The sequence below is a fragment of the Equus quagga genome, chromosome 2 (assembly GCF_021613505.1).
Source record: "Equus quagga isolate Etosha38 chromosome 2, UCLA_HA_Equagga_1.0, whole genome shotgun sequence".
NCBI lineage: Eukaryota > Metazoa > Chordata > Mammalia > Perissodactyla > Equidae > Equus > Equus quagga.
In genome coordinates this window covers 81,150,777-81,170,780 of record NC_060268.1, presented here as the reverse complement: position 1 = coordinate 81,170,780, position 20,004 = coordinate 81,150,777, and the positions used below count along the sequence as shown (strand labels likewise).

The following is a 20,004-nucleotide window of genomic DNA, read 5'->3' as shown; positions in this document are numbered from 1 at the left end:
TTGCTATTGCTATTTATTTATTTTTTTAGTAATTTACCTGGACTAAAAATAAGAAATCCATTTCACCACATTGTGTGCCAATTGATGTCTCTGGTTTTTTCCTCTCTTTCTCTTATTTTTGTTTTAATTTCTAAGCCTAGCTTTTTAGGATTTGTTCTGTGTCTGCATAGCTTAGTGGTTGAACACCCTAAGCTAGTAAGGTTTCTATCCTCTGGCATTGGATCTATGTGTGGATCCCAAAACACATTTAACATTTCAGCAGTTTCCAGCTTTTCCCGGGCTATTATTTTGTGTTGGGCCCTCTCTTTTCTCCTCTGTGCTTGCATACAAGCTCTCTGTGAACCTGGGTTGTGTAAGTAGCTTGAGCCCTCTCTGGTCTTCCCTGTGCTTTCTTACCACGTCCTGTCTATCTGGGATATGTGGAGAGTCTGTCAAATGTCTTTCTAACTATTTCATATTCTGTCCCTCCTTGTCAAATTTCTGACTTATCTGCCCCTTCCATTTTCTGCCCCTACCTGGAACCCCCCTTCAGTCTCATAAAATCATTGGCCTCCCATGTTCGCTTATGACCAAGATTGCTGTTTGTTACTGATGACACTGCTGGGTGTGGATTTTTCATCTTTTGTTCCAACTCAAGTCAGCCCCTTCCAGCAGTGAAGCTGCTGGCTGTTTGCAGCCTGCCCTGCCATATTGAAACTGTTGTACTAAATAAGCTGGGTGGGAGGATGGGAGCTGCTCCAATCAAGCATGCCACAGATTTCTGCTCTTCTTATCTGAAGTACAGTAGTTTTTCATGAGTAAGTGCTCCTCCATTTGTTGAAAACCTTTGGTCAATTTCCACAGTGCTGAAAAGGTTGTTTTTGATAATTTGGTGTAATTTTTTTTTTTAAAGATTGGCACCTGAGCTAACATCTATTGGCAATCTTCTTCTTTTTTTTCCTTTTTCTTTTTCTTCTCCCCAAAGCTCCCCTGTGTATAGTTGTATATTCTAGTTGTAGGTCCCTCTGGTTGTGCTATGTGGGACACTGCCTCAGGATGGCCTGATGAGTGGTGCCATGTCTGCGCCCAGGATCCAACCTAGCGAAACCCTGAGCTGCCGAAGCAGAGCATGCAAACTTAACCACTTGGACATGAGGCCGGCCTTTGTGTAATTTTATAGTTGCTATTTGGGCAGGGGGTTTGGCATCCTCCTCACTGTGTCGTACTGGAAGTTTCGGCTTTATTTTTGGTCATCGTTTGCATGGCATATGTTTTCATTTTGTATTTAATCTATTTATGTGTTTATATTTAAAGTGCATTCCTTTTAGATAGTACATACCAAGGTCTTGTTTTTAAATCGAATCCAGTAATCTCTTTCTTTTAATTGGTATTCTCAGGTTATTCACTTTTAATGTTATTATTGATCTCATTAGATTTAGACCTACCATTTTATTATTAGTTTCCTGTTTGTAACATCTAGTTTTATTTCTTTGTTCCCTTTTTCCTGTTTGTTTTGGAATTATTTAAATATACTTTTGTATTCTATTTTAATTTATTTATTGGCTTTCTGGGTTTATCCCTTTTTTTGGTATTTATTTTATTTTTAGTTATTGCTTTACGAGTTACACTATACGTTTTTCAAAATCTAGTTTGAAACTATTTTTACTTTCCCCCACTGACCTTTGTGTTATACTTATCATAAGTAGTACATCTTTATGTATTAAGAACCATATCAGATAATGCTATGATTTTTGCTTTCAGCAGTTATGCATATCTTAAAGACATTAAAAGTAGAAAAGTAATAGTCCATTCTATTTACTCGGATATAACAACTCTTAATTTTGAAGACATAATGGCTAAAACTTAGAAAATTTGCTGAAAGACATAAATTTACAGATTTAAAAAGCTCAGCAGACCCCAAATAGGATAAATTCAAAGAAAGCTATTACAGATAACATCATAATCATTCTGCTAATGACTAAAGATAAAGAACAAATCTTGAAGGCACCTAAAGAAACAATGATTCAAATAATTGTGGACTTTTCCTTGGACCCATGGAAGGATGGTGGGACAGCATCTGTAAAGGACTAAAAGAAAAGAATGGCCAATCCAGAATTCTTTGTCTAATGAAAGTAATCTTTAGGAATTACAATGATACAGACATTCCCAGATAATAGAAAACTAAAAGAATTTGTTGCCAGCATACCTGCTCTAAAAGAAATGCCAGAAGTTTTCAGGCTGACAGAAATGATATAAGCAGGAAACTTGGATCTTCAGGGTGAAGGAAGAGGAGCAGAATTATTTAAGAGCATCCTGTTGTCTTGGCTTCAGTGCAAGTTTCAGACTTGACCAGATTTTCTAGATTTATGTTTGGCTGATAGCTTTCCAGTTTTAACTTGAGCCCACACTTTGAACTCTGTTTCTTTATTCCTGCCTGATGCGTTGCTGCCCCAGGTTTATTTCCTGTTTCTTGCATTTAAGTTAGAATCTTAGATAAATTTTGTTTGACTCTATTGCTTTCTAAAAATGTACTTTCCATTGCCTGAGCTTATCAGCAAGTATATCTTTTAACTGACTGTTGAAATAAAGATGCCATATAAAATCTTAGAATTGTGGCCTGTTATAAAATGGTCATGAAAATTGTTTAATTGAATCCACCTGAGAAGCTATTTAATTTTATTTCTCTCTTTCCCAAATACTTTCATAGTATGACAAAATCATTAATTTTCCAACCATATTATAGATAGTATTCAACTCAGTATTTTAATTGGAATGATAATTAGCTCAAGTTTCTTCTAACAAATGAAAGGCGTGTATATTAAGCTACTAAAAATAATGTTTTTTTGTTACATTTGTTCATTTAATATATGCAGTTCTGCCTGTTTCAGATTTAATGAAATGTCTTTTATTCATCACATATTGGAAGTAAGAAATGTCAGCTTCTTTCCCCTTCCCATTCCTCAGTCCTTTGACCTTTCATACTGACAGTTTACATATCCCTTTCTTTGTCAAAAGTGTTATTAATTTTAATATCTGAGATATAAGTATATCTGACAAAGCAAAGTGTAAATATTGATCTGTTACCTTTCCAGAAAGTAAATTATCAAATTAGGGAAATATTACAATCATAATTACATAATTATTTCCCCATTTCACAGTACAATAAGGCAATGCTGAATTAAAATGGTGGGCAATTGCAGGTCGCAGGAATTTTTGCAGCCATGTCAAGACACTCTTACACTTTTAATTATTTTTGAAATAATGATGAAAGTAATTTATTTTGCTTGCTCCCGTGTGACTTTTGATGGATTTTTCAAATTTCTTTAAATAAGTGGTTTATAGATACTGCAATTCAGAAGTGTTGTTATAATTTTAATTTTTTTCCTACAGAAAAATTAAGTTTTTAGCATTGGCATCACCATACTTACAGTGTAATAGTCTAGAAACTTTATCTTTGGCTTTTTCCTCTTTCACTATTTTCCATTTCCGGTCAAGCATACCTGACGCTTTTCTTGAAGTATCTCTGGAATTTACCTTTAAATTCTATCACAGCCCCTCTGTTCTAGTCAAATGTGTATTTTTTGTCTCAGCCTACATGCTCTTTTCATTTCATTGCTTTCTGCATATTTACCATTCTAACCTTTGTAAAAGAGTCCTTTCATCCTCCAAGAATATTCAGGAGATGTCATGTTCTCACTACAGTAAGTCCAGGCTTCTTTACCCTGTGTTCATTCTCATCCGTGTCTCCACCAAGCCCTCTCTGTTGAACTTATTTTCGACTCTTCTGCCATTGGTGTAAATAGACCATCATGCATGCTGTATTTATTTTTTCACTTTCATGCATTCCCTGAAGTTTTCGCTTCCACACCCATCCCGTTAGGAACCTTGTATCCATTTTCCTTTTGACCTAGTCAAGTTCGAGTCTCCTTCAATAAATTTTGCAAAAGCTTTTCCAACCCCTCATCTAACTCTTCTTTCTCTGAGCTCCTATCACATTGTCTGTTGTATGTATTGTGATTCTCAGTGGCAGAGACCATGTCTCATTCTTCTCTCAGCACCTGGCCCCGTGGTGTGTAACTGATTGGCTGCACTTCTGTCCCATTTCACTCCTATAATCACTTTATAAAGTGAGGTCAGAAAGGTTTCTTGTTTCTTTTTATTAAATTCCAAAACATGATGATTCTTTCCTCAACTTCCTCACCCCTACACACTCCAAATTTGAGAAGCAATTTTTTTGTTTGTGAAATAGATAGGCAGAGAGACTTACGTAGATGAAATACTGTGCTAATGGAACCAAGAGTGAAAATAACTCTCATGTGCATCACTTGGGTTTAGATAGATAAAACTCCCAGTAAGATTCAGACTGTTCACTGAATCCTACCTATCTTCAAGTACATAGTTGTTCAGTATTGGGGAAATTGGGCAGTAAAGTGTGAACTTCCTAGCATAAACCCCTTGTAATACTATAAAAATAACTAGAAATGAATGCATTTTGCTCTTGGATTACTTTTATTAAAAAAATATTTATTAAAAATGCCCCTGTTTACAGTCTCTAACAAAGACTGGGAAACTTTTTCCATAAATAGCAAGATAGTAAATATTTTTAGGCTTTGCAGGCCACACATGGTCTCTGTAACATATTATTTTTGGTTTTGTTGTTGTTTTTTACCACCTTTTAAAAATGTAAAAACCAGTCTCAGCTTGCAGGCAGTACAAAAATGGGCCATGGGCCAGATTTTGCTTGTGAGCCATAGTTGCCAACCCCTGGTCTGTAGCAATATGAAAAACTAATCTGTGTAATTGGACATCCAAGAGGGCCGAAGATTTTCTGTCTAATAGAGAAGATATTGCCAATACTAATCCAAGCCCTGAACAAACTAGAATGTGCCCAGAGGGCTGCAGTCCAGTGGCGGGAGCATGGGAAACCTTGACCTGAGAGGAATGGCTGGTGGAACAGGGTCAGGATTAGGAAGGAGAGAGGACGGCTTCACAGTGGTCTTCAGCTTGGAAGTTGCATGATGTAGAAGTAGTCTAGTCCTGCGTGGTGCTTCCTTTGGAGCCTGGAGTGGAATGTACTGTCCTGGGACAGAGTAAATGTCCCTCCCCGAGAGATTGCTTAGCAGAACTTCCTCCGCTCACAGATACTTCATGGTGACTTTCCCTGGGGAGGATGAGGTACCTTGTAAAGAACTTCCCAACCTCAGACTGGGTGATTTGGTGTATGACAAGGGCGTAATTGTGCTCACCATGGAACAGATTACAACTATAGACATCAATAATGAAGGAATATTGGAGTAAATGGAAGGATTTTATTTGGATGGAATTAAAGTAAATCTTCATAGCGTATGTACACTTAGAGTGGGGTTTTTGTTTGTTTGGTTTTGGGGGGGGGGGGTTTGTGTGTGTGAGGAAGATTGGCCCTGAGCTAACATCTGTGCCAGTCTTCCTTTATTTTGTTTTGGGATGCTGCCACAGCGTGGCTTGACGAGCCATGCTAGGTCTGCGCCTGGCATCTGAACCTGCGAACCTCGGGCCGTCAAAGCAGAGCGCATAAACCCAACCACTACGCCACCAGACTGGCCCCTAGAGTGGTTTGTTTAAAAAGTGAACTCCATGGCCGGACAATTTCGAAAAATGTTACCTACCATTAATTCCGTTTTGTTATTATATTCTTTACCATGGTGAAAATTTCCAAAGACATCCTGATTCTTAGTCCAGAAATTTTCTGTTGAGTTCCTATGAACAAGGTGCACTTACTGGGATACTGTTAACATATTTTTAAGTCTCCTGCTATCTAAGAGAAGGTAAAAATCACAAAAGTAGTAAAAACCAGGTACCTTTTAAGTGACTGTAATTGTTCTTTTTTTCTGCTATCTACTTAATAGAAGGTAAAATCACAAAAGTAGTAAACACCAGGTACCTTTTAAGTGACTGTAATTGTTCTTTTTCTCACCCTAGCAACAACTTTTGATTCATCAAAAGCAGAAGCCATAGGAACAGACTGCTGGCTCAGATTTGCCACTTTGTGTCTCTCCTTTCTCCATGCCAGCGCTTTCCTCTGTTTAAAAAAATTCTGGCAGGCTAATTTAAAGACAGCTACCTAGATTGGATTTGCACACTAGACCTAAATCCTGTGCTTCAGCATTCCCGTCCATGGAAATAACTTCAGCTACTGATTTTATTTGGTTGAACTTTTGCAGTATTGATTTATTTTACTTAATTAATATAATTAATCAGAATGCAATTTATCTTAATTTTGATTTTGGTTGTAGAGGTTGGCGATTTGAAGGAGCTGCAGACACTAGACATTTCTACCAATCGTTTGCTAACTTTACCCGAGAGGCTTCACCTGTGCCTTTCTCTGCAGTACCTCACTGTGGACCGAAATCGTCTATGGTGTGTGCCGCGCCATCTCTGCCAGCTGCCCAGCCTCAATGAGCTCTCCATGGCTGGAAACCGTCTTGCGTTTTTGCCACTTGGTAAGTGATCGTGTTTATGTGATAAAACGAAAAGCCAAAGAATAAGATGGAAAGCCTTTGTTTCCTTGACTAGGAAGGATTAGTCAGTTTCTTTCATTTCGTTTATCTTGAAGATTGCCTCTCTAAATCCATTTTTTTGGTGAACAAAGCATCATTCCCAGTTAACAAATAAAGTTTATTTCACTTAAGGATTTCATATTTTAAAAAAGAAATCTGTACTAAAAATTTGTTTTGGGAACAAAACGTATAAGATGATTTACTCTGAGAAAGGAATTAAAATATACATGCATATATATATAAATTTATATGCATATATAGTGTGTATATAAAACTGTAAAATTTACAGGGGGTATGAAGCAGTATGAAAGGGTAGCTGCTGGTACAAATATATCTGCTTAGATGTTGACTTGTATGTAGAAAAATTTGTATGGTGTGTCCTAATGACTAGTATTGCCAGAAATCCAGACTACAAACTTTTAAAGACTTTAAAATTGGGTGAACTGCCTGCTGAGCTAGAATTGTCACCTTGGCTGATAAACAACATATTATCCACAGTAGATTTCTGTAGCTGGCCCATTTTAATGTAATATATGTTAAAGAACATAAGCTTTTAATAAAATACATTTATTTTCACTGAGAATTGAATTATTTTGTTGACGTGAGAAAAAAAGTGCCATTTAAAAAGAAAATTAAAATATGGAGCTCCACAGAACCCCAAACTGTCACAATAAGCATCATATGATTTTACTCATCAAAACATTTTTTATAATGAATAATTTGTCTCTGAGGGCAATAAACTGAATAATTTAGTAGTCCCTGAAAGGAAATATTTTCCACTGTAATAGAGTACACATATTATTTTCAATTAAAAGTAAATAGGAGACATGAAAATCAATTTGAGTAATAGTAAATATCCATTTTTAGATTACTTTTCTATAAATATAATTTAATTCTATACTTATAAATTAACAAAATAAAACCATTTCAGAAGCAAGCTACGTTTCTAAGAAATCAGAGCTTTCTATCAAGTGAGAAAAATATCAACTATAAATAGATTTTTAAAAAATAAATGCATCTATTGCATAAACCACAGGTTATAGGACAAGCTATAGTGGACAAGCACCGAGTTACAAATCCAAAGGTCCAGGTTCTAGCCTGGTTCTTCCATTTCAAGTGCATGACCTGGAGTAGATGATCAAAACCTCTCTGAGCTTCATATTCCTTATCCATAAGCCAGAGATTACAACGTTTATCTTGTTTACTTTAGAGTTATTTTGAAGTCGAATAAGATAGCTTATATATAAGAATTATAAATCACTAAACAAATGCACATGACTCTCAACTGTGAGAATATGCAACTGTGGATTACCATGTCCTGCTTTTTAAAAAGTTTTACCCTCCTCGTGTTCACCACCCTCCATGGTAACCACCATAACTTGTGTTTACCACTTCCTAAGAACTGCGACCTCTACCAATGCTGCCTCGCTACCAAGTGATTGCTAGAATGGTGCAGTCAATGCTGATCATAAGTGAGTGGAGGAAAGGAGAGAGGGAGGGAGAGAGGGAGGGAAAAGATGTGATAGTTTGATTTGTGTGGTGTAGAACCCAAGTTACTGATATAACAGAGTTCAGGGTAAATCTGAAAATTCCATTCTAAACAACCCTTAATTTAGCGTGGTTTGACTTTCGAGTATTACCAGAAACAGATTAGCTTGTTAAGTCTGAGGCTGCTTATACTATTATTCATAGTAGTGTTATTATTATTGACCATCTATATAAGGAATGTTTCCATGCATAGTACTATTACAGCTATTTGTAAGAATAATAGCTATCACTTATTGAACCAAGTATTCTGTTAAGTGCAGTACAGATGGCCTCTAATTTAATTATTAGAAAACCTCATGACAAAACCTATTAGTACAAAACCTGCTGACAATCTAATTTTACAGATGAGGAAATTGAGGTTCAGAGAAGTTAAGTAACCTGCCCCGAATCACAGCTAGTGAGAGGCAGAATTGAATTTCAGACTCCATCTGATCCTAAAGTCCACATTCTTTCTACCTTGACATGCTATCTCCATATTCCAAGCGTGATCCCTCTGCAAGGGGACTTCATTTGAGAACAGGGCTGAAGCATGCTGGGCATCTTTGTAGTTGTCGAGTGACCATCTCCAGTGTCATATTTGGGCTCAAATACCCCTATGGACACACTGTTTGGCCCCATGCGTCTCGCTCTATTAGCTGAACAGGGTCTGCTGTAGCTTTCTCTCACCTACACTCTGAACATCAACCAGATGCTCCCAATTACTTGTTTCTACGCTTTCTAGAATCAGCAGATCCTCCAGCAACAGAAATCTTACCAAAGGTTAGGCCAGAGACCTGTTATCTACGTCTTTCTTGGTGCTTGCCACTCTTCTTGCTTTGCCTGGCCCCTTCAACCTCAGCAGAGCTCCTGATTCCTTAATTTTGAAGTTGTGCTGCTAACAACTTATTTTCCTTTGCCTTCTTCTCTTCTTGGTTCTTCCATCACATAGACTTTGTCACTAGTCTAAACCATTCATACAATGACTGGCTCCATCCTGCTCAAGACTCTGATCCACACCCCTGTTCTCATGTCTGATACAAGACAAGATACTCTTGTCAGAATGCCATCTAGTTTTTGACCCTGAGTTCTGCCTAGAATCCTGTATACAATTGGGCTTTTTAAACTGAATGAATCTTGATTACTAGTCTTTAACCTATGGGCCCCGTCTCAAGTCCAGCCAGTTTCCATGCCCTTCATCTTGCCTCTTCCCTCTACCTCACTGTAGCTCCTCCAGCTGTGGCTTCTTATTCCCCTAGTCATGTGCCACTCATTCCTACCTGTTGTTGCAGCAGTGACACAGCCAAGCATGTGCTATAGTGGCAGTGGTATTGGGAGATAAGGGAAGCCATTCCAGTAGGAACCTGACCACTGTTAATGTTTAGGATGCCAAGGAATGACATTGTGGATCATGCTGAATGCTTACAGCAGTAGATGACCTCAGTGGCAGTGGCTAGTGCAAGGTGATAGAAATGGGTGTTGAGTGGTAGAGTCCATTGCACATTGCCTGGCTGCTTTTCGGCTTTGACACCTCAGTTGTTTATTTCCTGGGGCATCTTCTGTATGCACTTTGCTAAATGCTGCTGTGTCTAAGGAAGTGGTCATCTCTCCTTCAGCACTTAGTGTTCAGTGGTGAGTAGAGCCTTACAGATAGTTTCTACCTCTAGGTTTCTTCTCACTCTTGAAGCCTTGCCACTGTGTTAGGAGAGATTTTCCTTTGTGAAGTTGTTAATATGGTACCAAAGAGCATGAGAGGTAAGAGAGTCTGCGATGGGCTCTAAGGAGGGTCCCTCATGACAGACAAGGTAACCACAACTCTTAAGCTTGGGGTCATGGGACAGCCCAGGAGATGGAAGCAACTTCCACACTCTCCTGGGTGCCATCCCAGCTCACAAGGCTCACAGCTCTAGCAGGACACAAGCCTGTGGACATGTTTTATTTTACTGTAGAAAAACATACAAGCAAGAAGATGATAATGAAAATTGTCTAGTGAGAAAGAAACAGGCCACCTGAAGCAATGTTCTGCCCTGGTCTCAGACTGAATTCCTTGAGAACAGTAGGAGTAAAGGGTCAGGAAGCAAATAGAGCACTAGTGGCCTTTCTGCGTTGTTATATTGGATGATTCTTTCTAAAGAATGGATCAGACAGCCAGAGAGTCGCAGTATGAGGTTGCCCAAAGAAGGCTTCAGGAGACTGGAGGCAGGATAGTCTGAGAAGATGATGAAATTGAAGCTGATAGAAATAGCAACAATCTTCTCAGTCTCATTTTTGGGTTTTGGTGTTTGTTGGATTTTTTTTTTTAACACTATGAAGGTGGATTTGGAGGGAATTCAGTTTAAGTCTTTAGAAAGAAATTCATTAAGTCCATAGCTGTCCCTGCATAGAGTTTGTGCCCTTGAGACCTTTCCTTGAACTCCTTGCTGATAAACAAAAGCCGTTTAAATGTCAAGAACTATCTGGGACAGAGTCAAATGAAGCATGTGGCTGCTGGCACTGCCTTTCCTCAGAGAACTGAACTGTACTTGGGACCTTAGCAAACAGGGCTGCCTCTGTGCAGTACTTAGGAGATACTGTGTGTACACATACACACACAACTAAAATTTTCAAATAGAAAGTTCCTGTGTTTAACCATGATTCTATGAGCGTAATATAGGAATTTGAAAGTTTATGAAATGGGTTCTATAATGTCTCTGCCTGTGAATGGAGGTAGGAATCTTATTTTGGGGAGCTACTTAATGAATTCAGTTTCTTGCCAAAGAAGTTTGACTTAAGAGAAAAGCAATTTTTTTATAGGGCTTCTTAAAGGAATGTCAGAATACAGCCTCTTCAGAAAGCAACTACAGAAGCTATATGTAAAAATGACTTAAATCACTTGTAATACTATCTAAACCATTAACACTCTTTGAATGTGTTCTTTTAAGGATGAAAAGATGCATAAAGAAAGAAGGATGTTCCCATTATAACTATACCATGACAACTGAGTGACAGATTAGTCTACAAACAGAAGCTTTATTCACAGTGGAGACTATCAGTGAGAAGGAGGGGGAAATTAATCACTTACGCCTGGCATTATGAGATTTAATAGAGGCCTTGAAATGTGGATATTTGTTCTCAATTCAGTATAGCTGTGTACACTGAATAGCTCATAGAGTTGTGACTTGCCTCTGGGCTTCTGAAAGTGTTGGAAAATACAAAGAAAAGGGTTTTTTCCTCCAAGGCTTGTTTACCAGGTGTTCTTTAATTAATTAATTAATTAATAAGCCTGATTATTCAGTAATGTTTACAACTTATTTAATGTTGAATAATAGATATAAGTACTATAAAGTTGCCCGTGCACAAATTGGCTATAAAAAAGCACGCTTTGAAAATAAACAAATGGGACTATATCAAACTAAAAAGCTTCTGCACAGCAAAGGAAACCATCAACAAAAGGAAAAGACAACTTAAAAACTGGGAGAAGATATTTCCAAACCATATATCTGATAAGGGATTAATATACAAAATATATAAGGAACTCTTACATGTCAACAACAGAGAAACAAACAAACCAATTAAAAGATAGGCAGAAGATCTCAACAGACATTTTTCCAAAAAAGATATACAGATGGCCCACAGGCACATGAAAAGATGTTCAACATCACTAATTATTAAGGAAATGCAAATCAAAACTACAGTGAGATATTACCTCACACCCGTCAGAATTGCTATAATTAATGAGACAAGTAACAAATGTTGGAGAGGATGTGGAGAAAAGGGAACCCTCATACACTGCTGGTGGGAATGCAAACTGGTGCAGCCACTATGGAAAACAGTGTGGAGATTCTTCAAAAAGTTAATAATAGAACTACCATATGATCCAGCTATTCCACTGCTGGGTATTTATCCAAAGAACCCAAAAACACAAATGTGAAAAGATATATGCACCCCTATGTTCATTGAAGGATTATTCACAATAGGCAAGACTTGGAAACAGCCTAAATGCCCATCAAGGAATGAATGAATAAAGAAGATGTGGTATATATACACAATGTAATACTACTCAGCTATAAAAAAAAAAAAAAAGATGAAATTTTGCCATTTGTGACAACATGGATGGACCTTGAGGGTATATAATGCCAAGTGAAATTAAGTCAGATGGAGAAAGTCAAAAATTGTATGATCTCACTGTATAAGTAGAAGATTAAAACAACAACAACAATAACAAACAAATGCATAGATATAGAGATTAGATTTGTGGTTACCAGCAGGCAAGGGAGGATGGAGGAAGGCAAAAGAGGTGACAGGGCACATATGTATGATAATGGATGGTTACTCATCTTTGGGTGGTGAAGGTGATGTACTCTACAGAGAAATCAAAACATAGTGATGTACACTTGAAATCTGTATAACATTATAAGCCAATGTTACCTCAATAAAAAACAAATTAAAAAAATCATTCTTTAGGTAGCCTCTAGAAAGTGCTGTATCAGCTAAACTCAATGTTGTTAATTTCTGTAGTTTAAGAAAACAAAATTGCAAAACAAAAATGTCAGCAATGTGGTAGAGTGAGCTGTTCCCTTTGTCTCTCCCCCTCTGAATTACAACTAAATGGATATTCATTGACCAGTGGAAGATGCCCACACAGCACAACAGGACTCCTAAGAGACCCCTGCAGCTATACATCTGAAGGTGAAGGGACTGAATCCCTGGAAAACAGTTGATATAGGTGAGCGCCCTCTTACCCTCCCTGGCAACAGCAAGCCAAGTTGCAGGTCCTCACACAGTGACCAGTGCTACTCTTAAGAGGAGGCAGGGACAGCCCAGCTTGTGCACAAATGCTATCCCAGCCTACAGGAGTGCCCTCCCAGCTGCAGCACCCACACCAGGGGGAATGCGCCCCAGCACAACTGTAAGAGGCGGTGGTAGCAGCCCTGTGCACACATCTAAACACTATCCTGGCCTGCAGGAGAGCCCACTGTGCTGTGGTGGCCCCACCACTGAGAACGTACCCCAGCACAACTATAAGAGAAGGTAGTGGCAGCCATATCCATGCATGCAAATGCTATCCCAACCCACAGGAGCACGCACTGTGCTGCAATGGCCCCACCAGTGGGAACACTCCCTTGCATGATGGTAAGAGGAGGCAGCAAACACTTTCCCGGCCTGTGGGAGTGCCTAACATACCCATACAACTTCCAGCAGGACGAAGTGGGATCAGAGACACAGCTACTGCTTCCCCTGGGGGTAGCAGGTGGAATCTGTGACCTGATACTACCGCAAATAAACTGGAAAAGGATCAGTTCATCAAACAACATGAAAAACTACAGTAACACTTCAGAGCAGAAGGAAAAATGGCAAGTCTTCAGAAATCAACCCTGAGGTCACAGAAATTTACAATATAAATAACAGAGAATTAAATACTTGTCATAAAGAAACTCAACAAGTTACAAGAAAACTCAGAAAGACAGTTCAGTGAACTCAGGAATAAAATTAATGAGCAGAAGAAATGCTTCATGAAAGAGATTGATGCTATTAAAAAAAAAAACCCAATCTGAAATTCTGGATATAACAAATAATTAACGAGAGAAAAACTAATGTAGGGTCCTTAAAAAATAGAGTTGACATTATGGAGGACAGAATTAGTGATTTAGAGGATAGAAATATGGAAATGCTTTCAGGTGGAGGAGGAGAGAGAACTAAGATTTTTTTAAAATGAAGGAATTCTTTGAGAAATATCTGACACAATTAGGAAAAGCAACATAAGAGAAGAGAGGCAGAAAGGAGCAGAGAGCTTGTTCAAAGAAATAATTGCTGAGAACTTCCCAAACCTGGGGAAGGGACTGGACTTACAAGTACATGAAGTCAGTAGAACTTCTAATTACATCAGTGCAAAAAGACTTTCTCCAATGCATACAATAGTAAAACTGGCAAAAGTCAATGACAAAAAATATTAAGGACAGCAAGGCAGAAAATAATCAATAAAGGTACTCCTATCAGGCTTCCTGCAAATGTCTCAGCCAAAACCTTACAGGCTGGGAGAGAGTGGAATGATATATTCAAAATACTGAAAGACAAAAGCTTTCAGCCAAGAATACTCTATCCAGTGAAACTTTCCTTCAAGTACGATGGAGAACTAAAAGCTTCCCCAGATAAACAGAAGCTGAGGAAGTTCATCACCACTAGACCCCCCCTTTACAAGAAATGATAAGGAATCCGTCATACCTGAAACGAAGAGGCAAAGGTTTAGAAAGCTTTGAGCAAGGAGATAAAAAGACAGGCAAAATCAGAAAACTGCAACTCTTTATCAGAACAGGTTAGCAAACACTTAATTATAACAAATAATAAAAGGAAGGAAAACATTAGAAATAACTTAACACATCAATTTAGTAACAAACTCACAACAAAACAGAATGATTTGTGACAACAATAATTCAGAAAGGGAAGAGGATAGGGATGGAATCTGCTTAAGCTAATGGAGATAAGAGGCTATGAGAAAATGGACTATCTCATCTGTAAGATCTTTAATACAAGCCTCACAGTAACTACTAAACAAAAAATCAGAGCAGAGCCACAATTCATAAACAAAGAGAAAACCATCACAGAAAACCACCAAGCTGAAATGCCAGTCAGAAATACCAGGGAGGAGGAACAAAGGAAATATAGAACAACTGGAAAACAAAAGATAAAATGGCAGCATTAATTAAACCCTCATTTATCAGTAGTAGCTCTGAATATAAATGGATTGAATTCTCCAATCAAAAGACACATAGTAGCTGGATGGATTGAAAAACAAGACCCAATAAAATGCTGCTTCCAGGAAACATATCTCAGCTCTAAAGACAAACATAGGCTCAGAGTGAAGGGATGAAAGACAATACTCCAAGCAAATGGCTAGCAAAAGAAAGCAAATGTTGCCATACTTACATTGGACAAAGCAGACTTCAAGATAAAAAAGACAATGAGAGACAAAGAGGGGCAGTGTATAATGATAAAAGGGACATTCCATCAAGAGGACGTAACACTTATGAATATATATGCACCCCACACAGGAGCACCAAACTGTGTAAGGCAACTGTAAACAGGCCTAAAGGGAGAAATTAACAGCAACATTATAATAGTAGGGGATATCAAGACCCCACTTACCTCACTGGATAGGTTATCCCACACAGAAAGTCAACAATGAAATAGTGTATTTAAATGAAACACTAGATCAGATGGGCTTAATAGGTATATATAGTACATTCCATCCAAAAACAGCAGAATATACATTCTTCTCAAGTGCACATAGACCATAGGTTGGGAAACAAAGCAAGCCTCAATACATTTAAGAAGATTGAAATCATATCAAGTAACTTTTCTGACCATAAAGGTATGCAACAAGAAATCAACTACAAGAAAAAAGCTGGGAAAGTCCGAAACGTGGAGACTAAACAACATGCTACTAAACAACCATTGGATCAATGAAGAAATCAAAGGAGAAATTGAAAGATACCTGGAGACAAATGAAAATGAAGATACAGCATACCAACTCTTATGGAATGCAGCAAAAGCGATCCTAAGAGGGAAATTCAAGCAATACCTGCCCACTTCAACAAACAAGAAAATCTGAAATATGTAATCTTAGACTATACCTAACAGAACTAGAAAAAGGAGAAGAAGCAAAGCCCAAAGTCAGCAAAAGGAGGGAAATATTAAAAATTAGAGCAGAAATAAATAGAGACTGAAAAGCAGTAGAAAGGATCAATGAAACTAAGAGCTAGTTCTTTGAGAAGATAAACAAAATTGACAAACCTGTAGCCAGACTGACTAAGGAAAAAAGAGAAAAGACTCAAGTAAATAAAATTAGAAATGAAAGAGGAGAAATTACAACAGATACTGCAGGAATACAAAGGATTATAAGAGAATACTATGAAAGACTATAAGCACACAACTTGGACAATCTAGAAGAAATGGATTAATTCTTAGATTCATAAAACCTCCTAAATCTGAATCAAGAAGAAACAGAGAATCTGAATAGACCAAACACAAGTAAAGATATTGAAACAATAATCAAAAACCTCCAAAAAAACAAAAGTCCAGAACCAGATGGCTTCTCTGGAGAATTCTACCAAACATTCAGAGAAGATTTAATACCTATCCTTCTCAAACTATTTAAAAAAATTGAAGAAGATGGAACAATTCCTAATTTATTCTGTAAGGCCAATATTACCCTGATACTGAAACCTGGCGAGGACAACACAAAGGAGAAAAATTACAGACCAATATTGCTGATAAACATAGATGCAAAAATTCTCAACAAAATATTGGCAAACCAAATGTACAGCATGGTTTAATGTACAGCAGTACATTAAAAGGATCATACACCATGATCAAGAGGGATTTATACCAGGAATGCAGGGATGGTTCAGTATCACTCAGTGTGATATACCGCATTAACAAAATCAGGAATAAAAACTACGTGATCATCTCAATAGATGCAGAGAAAGCATTTGACAGGATCCAACATCCATTTATGGTAAAAAACTCTCAATAAAATGGGTATAGAAGGAAAGTACCTCAATATAATAAAGGGCACATGTGACAGACCCACAGCTAACATCATACTTAATGGTGAAAAAATGAAAGCCATCCCTCTGAGAACAGGAACAAGACAAGGGTGCCCACGCTCACCACTCCTATTCAACATGGTACTGGAGGTTTTGCCCAGATCAATATGGCAAGAAAAAGAAATAAAAGGTATCCAAACTGGAAAGGAAGAAGTGAAACTCGCAGTTTGCTGATGACGTGATCCTATATATAGAAAACCATTAGGAACGCACCAGAAAACTATAAGAAATAATCAACAAATACAGCAGAGTTGCAGAGTACAAAATCAACCTACAAAAATCAGTTGCATTTCTATACACTAATAGCAAACTAGCAGAAAGAGAAGTCAAGAATGCAATCCCATTTACATTCACAACAAAAAGAATAAAATATCTAGGAATAAATTTAACCAAGGAGGTGAAAGACCTATACACTGAAAACTATAAGACATTATTGAAAGAAATCAAAGACAACATAAAGAATGGAAAGATGTTCCATGCTCATGGATTGGAAGAATAAACATAGTTAATATGTCCATACTACCTAAAGCAATTTACAGGTTCAGTGCAATCCGTATCAGAATCCCAATGACATTCTTCACAGACATTGAACAAAAAAATCCTAAAATTTATATGGAACAACAAAAGACTCCAAATAGCCAAAAGAATCCTGAGACAAAAGGACAAAGCTAGAGGCATCATAATCCCTGACTTCAAAATATACTACAATGCTACAGTAATCAAAACAGCATGGTACTGGAACAAAAAACAGACACACAAATCAATGGAACAGAATTGAAAGCCCAGTAATAAAACCACACATCTACAGACAGCTAATCTTTGACAAAGGAGCCAAAAACATACAATGGAGAAAGGAAGTTCTCTTCAATAAATGGCGTTGGAAAAACTGGACAGCCACATGCAAAAGAATGAATGGAGATCATTATCTTACACCATACACAAAAATTAACACAAAATGGATTAAAGACTTGAATCTAAGTCTTGAAGCCGTAAAACTTAGGCAGTACACTCTTTGAGATTAGTCTTAGCAGCATCTTTTTGAATACCATGTCTGCTCGGGCAAAGGAAACAAAAGAAAAAATAAATAAATGGAACTACATAAGACTAAAGAGCTTCTGCAAGGCAAAGGAAACGTAAACAAAATGAAAGACAACCCACCAACTGGGAGAAAATATTTGCAAATCATGTATCTGACAAAGGGTTAATCTCCAAAATGTATAAAGAACTCATACAACTCAACAAGAAAAAAATAAACAACCCAATCAAAAAATGGGCAGAGGATACAAACAGACATTTTTCCAAAGAAGATATACAGATGGCTAACAGGCACATGAAAAAAGGTTCAACATCACTAATTATTAGGGAAATGCAAGTCAAAACTACAATGAGATATCACCTCTCACCTGTTAGAATGGCTATGTTTAACAGAAAAAATAACATGTTATTGTTGTGGAGAACATCTTATGTTCTCCACAGGATATGGAGAAAAGGGAATCCTCGTACACTGCTGGTGAGAATGCAAACTGGTGCAGCCACTATGGAAAACAGTATGGAGATTTCTCAAAAAATTTGAAAATCAAAAACTACCATACAACGCAGCTATCCCACTACTGAGTATTATTCAAAGAACTTGAAATCAGCAATTCAAAGAGATTTATACACCACTATGTTCATTGCAGCATTATTCACTGTAGACAAGTTGTGGAAGCAACCTAAGTACCCATCGCCTGAGGAATGGATAAAGATATGGTGTGTGTGTGTATATATATGTATATACACAATGGCTCACTACTCAGCCATAAAAAAGACAAAATCGTCCCATTTGCAACAACGTGGATGGACCTTGAGTGTATGATGTTAAGCGAAATAAGCCACACGGAGAAAGAAGAATCAATTCACCCATCATTTCACCCATCATTTCACCCATACGTGGAAGACAAACCACCCCATGGATAAGGAGAACAGATTAGTGGTTACCAGATGGGAAATGGGGTTAGGGTGGGGGGCGAAACGGGTAAAGAGGGACATATGTATGGTGACAGGTAAAAGTTAGACTACTGATGGTGAGCACGATACAGTCTATACAGAAACTGATAAATAATAATGTACACCTGAAATTATACAATCTTATAAACCATTATGACCTCAATAAAATGATTGGGAAAAAAAGGAAAACAAAATTCCACCCACATTAGCAGATGGAATTTTTGAGTGTTAGATTAGACAATAGTGAATGAATTCTTTAAGAACATTTGGAAAATGACACAGATTTATAGAATATCCTGTTGTACAAACTATCTAGTAAACCCAAAAGTTAGTAGAGAATAACTTCCTACTAATGGGAAATTACTTGGGTTCTATACCCGTCCCAGAGTTGTTTTCTTTGAAGATTCTAGTAATGAAGTGTTTATTTTCTCAGAAAGAGTGATTGTGTGTGCCAAAGACTTGTGCTATCAGTGAAATGATAGCTCCTTGACTCCTGTGGATTATATGTACACTGTGACTCTGACAAAGATGTAAAACCAGCCCTTTTATCACATAACAGGAGATCACTCCAGTTTTCTGTAGTAGTCGTAGTTATTTTTCCTTTGTTGGAATTGAATATCTTGTACAGAAAAAAAATAGTTCATACCAAGTAGTGGTGCCATTTTAGAAACCAGCTTCTAGGCATTCCCAAACCCACGCTGAAATCCCTTCTCTTTCTTGCAAATGGCATATAAAAGACACAAATCTGATAGCTGCACTTGTTCTTTCTATTGCTTCTTGTTCCTGTTTTCTCTGTATCTGCTTAGAAGGTCAGAAAAAGAATTGCTGTTTACTATTTTTTAAGAAAATATTTAAGTCCATACAGTGAAACTATTTGAACTTCAAACTAGCATGGAAACTAGATGGAAACCAATTAATAATTCTGTAATCTTAGACTTAGCGATGAATGCAAACTGTGCTATACTGAATCATGAATGTATGTAATCTGTAATTTGACAGCTACTGCCCTGAGGTCATTGTTTAACAGGAATAATTTGCAAAGTTTGTAGTCTTAAATAAGTTTCAGTACTAAAAAAATTTTGTTCTAGTACAGACCAGAAGCCCCAGAGGTTGGAATTAGTCCTGTGTTTCAGTAGAAGGGATGATGACTGCTTCCCAGGGAGGGACCCAAACATGCCACTGAAATCGTGTTCTGTATCCAATCGTGGATATTGTCGGACAGATCTCTGATCAAAGGCGTAATGAAAAAGGAGAAAAGAAGGGCTCGAAAACAGGGTTCAAAAACTAATAACGGGAAAAAATGGGAGAGAATTCTTCTGTTAATTAAAGTCCGTACAGACCTTATTTCAAGAGTAAAGTTATAACTCTGGAATGTGTATTTCTTCAAGAAAATA

At 37.5% G+C, this 20,004-nt stretch overlaps 1 protein-coding gene across 4 annotated transcripts in view; it reads left to right on the top strand.

Moving 5' to 3' along the window:
- Positions 1 to 20,004, top strand: part of LRRC28 (leucine rich repeat containing 28) — a 160,447-nt gene that overhangs the window by 98,083 nt on the left and 42,360 nt on the right. For 3 of the 4 annotated variants that reach the window (XM_046653480.1, XM_046653479.1, XM_046653481.1), the window contains one exon: positions 6,252 to 6,458. The exons of the other annotated variant lie outside the window; for it this stretch is intronic. In XM_046653480.1, the coding sequence (XP_046509436.1) occupies positions 6,252 to 6,458 (207 nt within the window). The remainder of the gene's footprint in view (positions 1 to 6,251; positions 6,459 to 20,004) is intronic. 4 annotated transcript variants of the gene reach the window in all.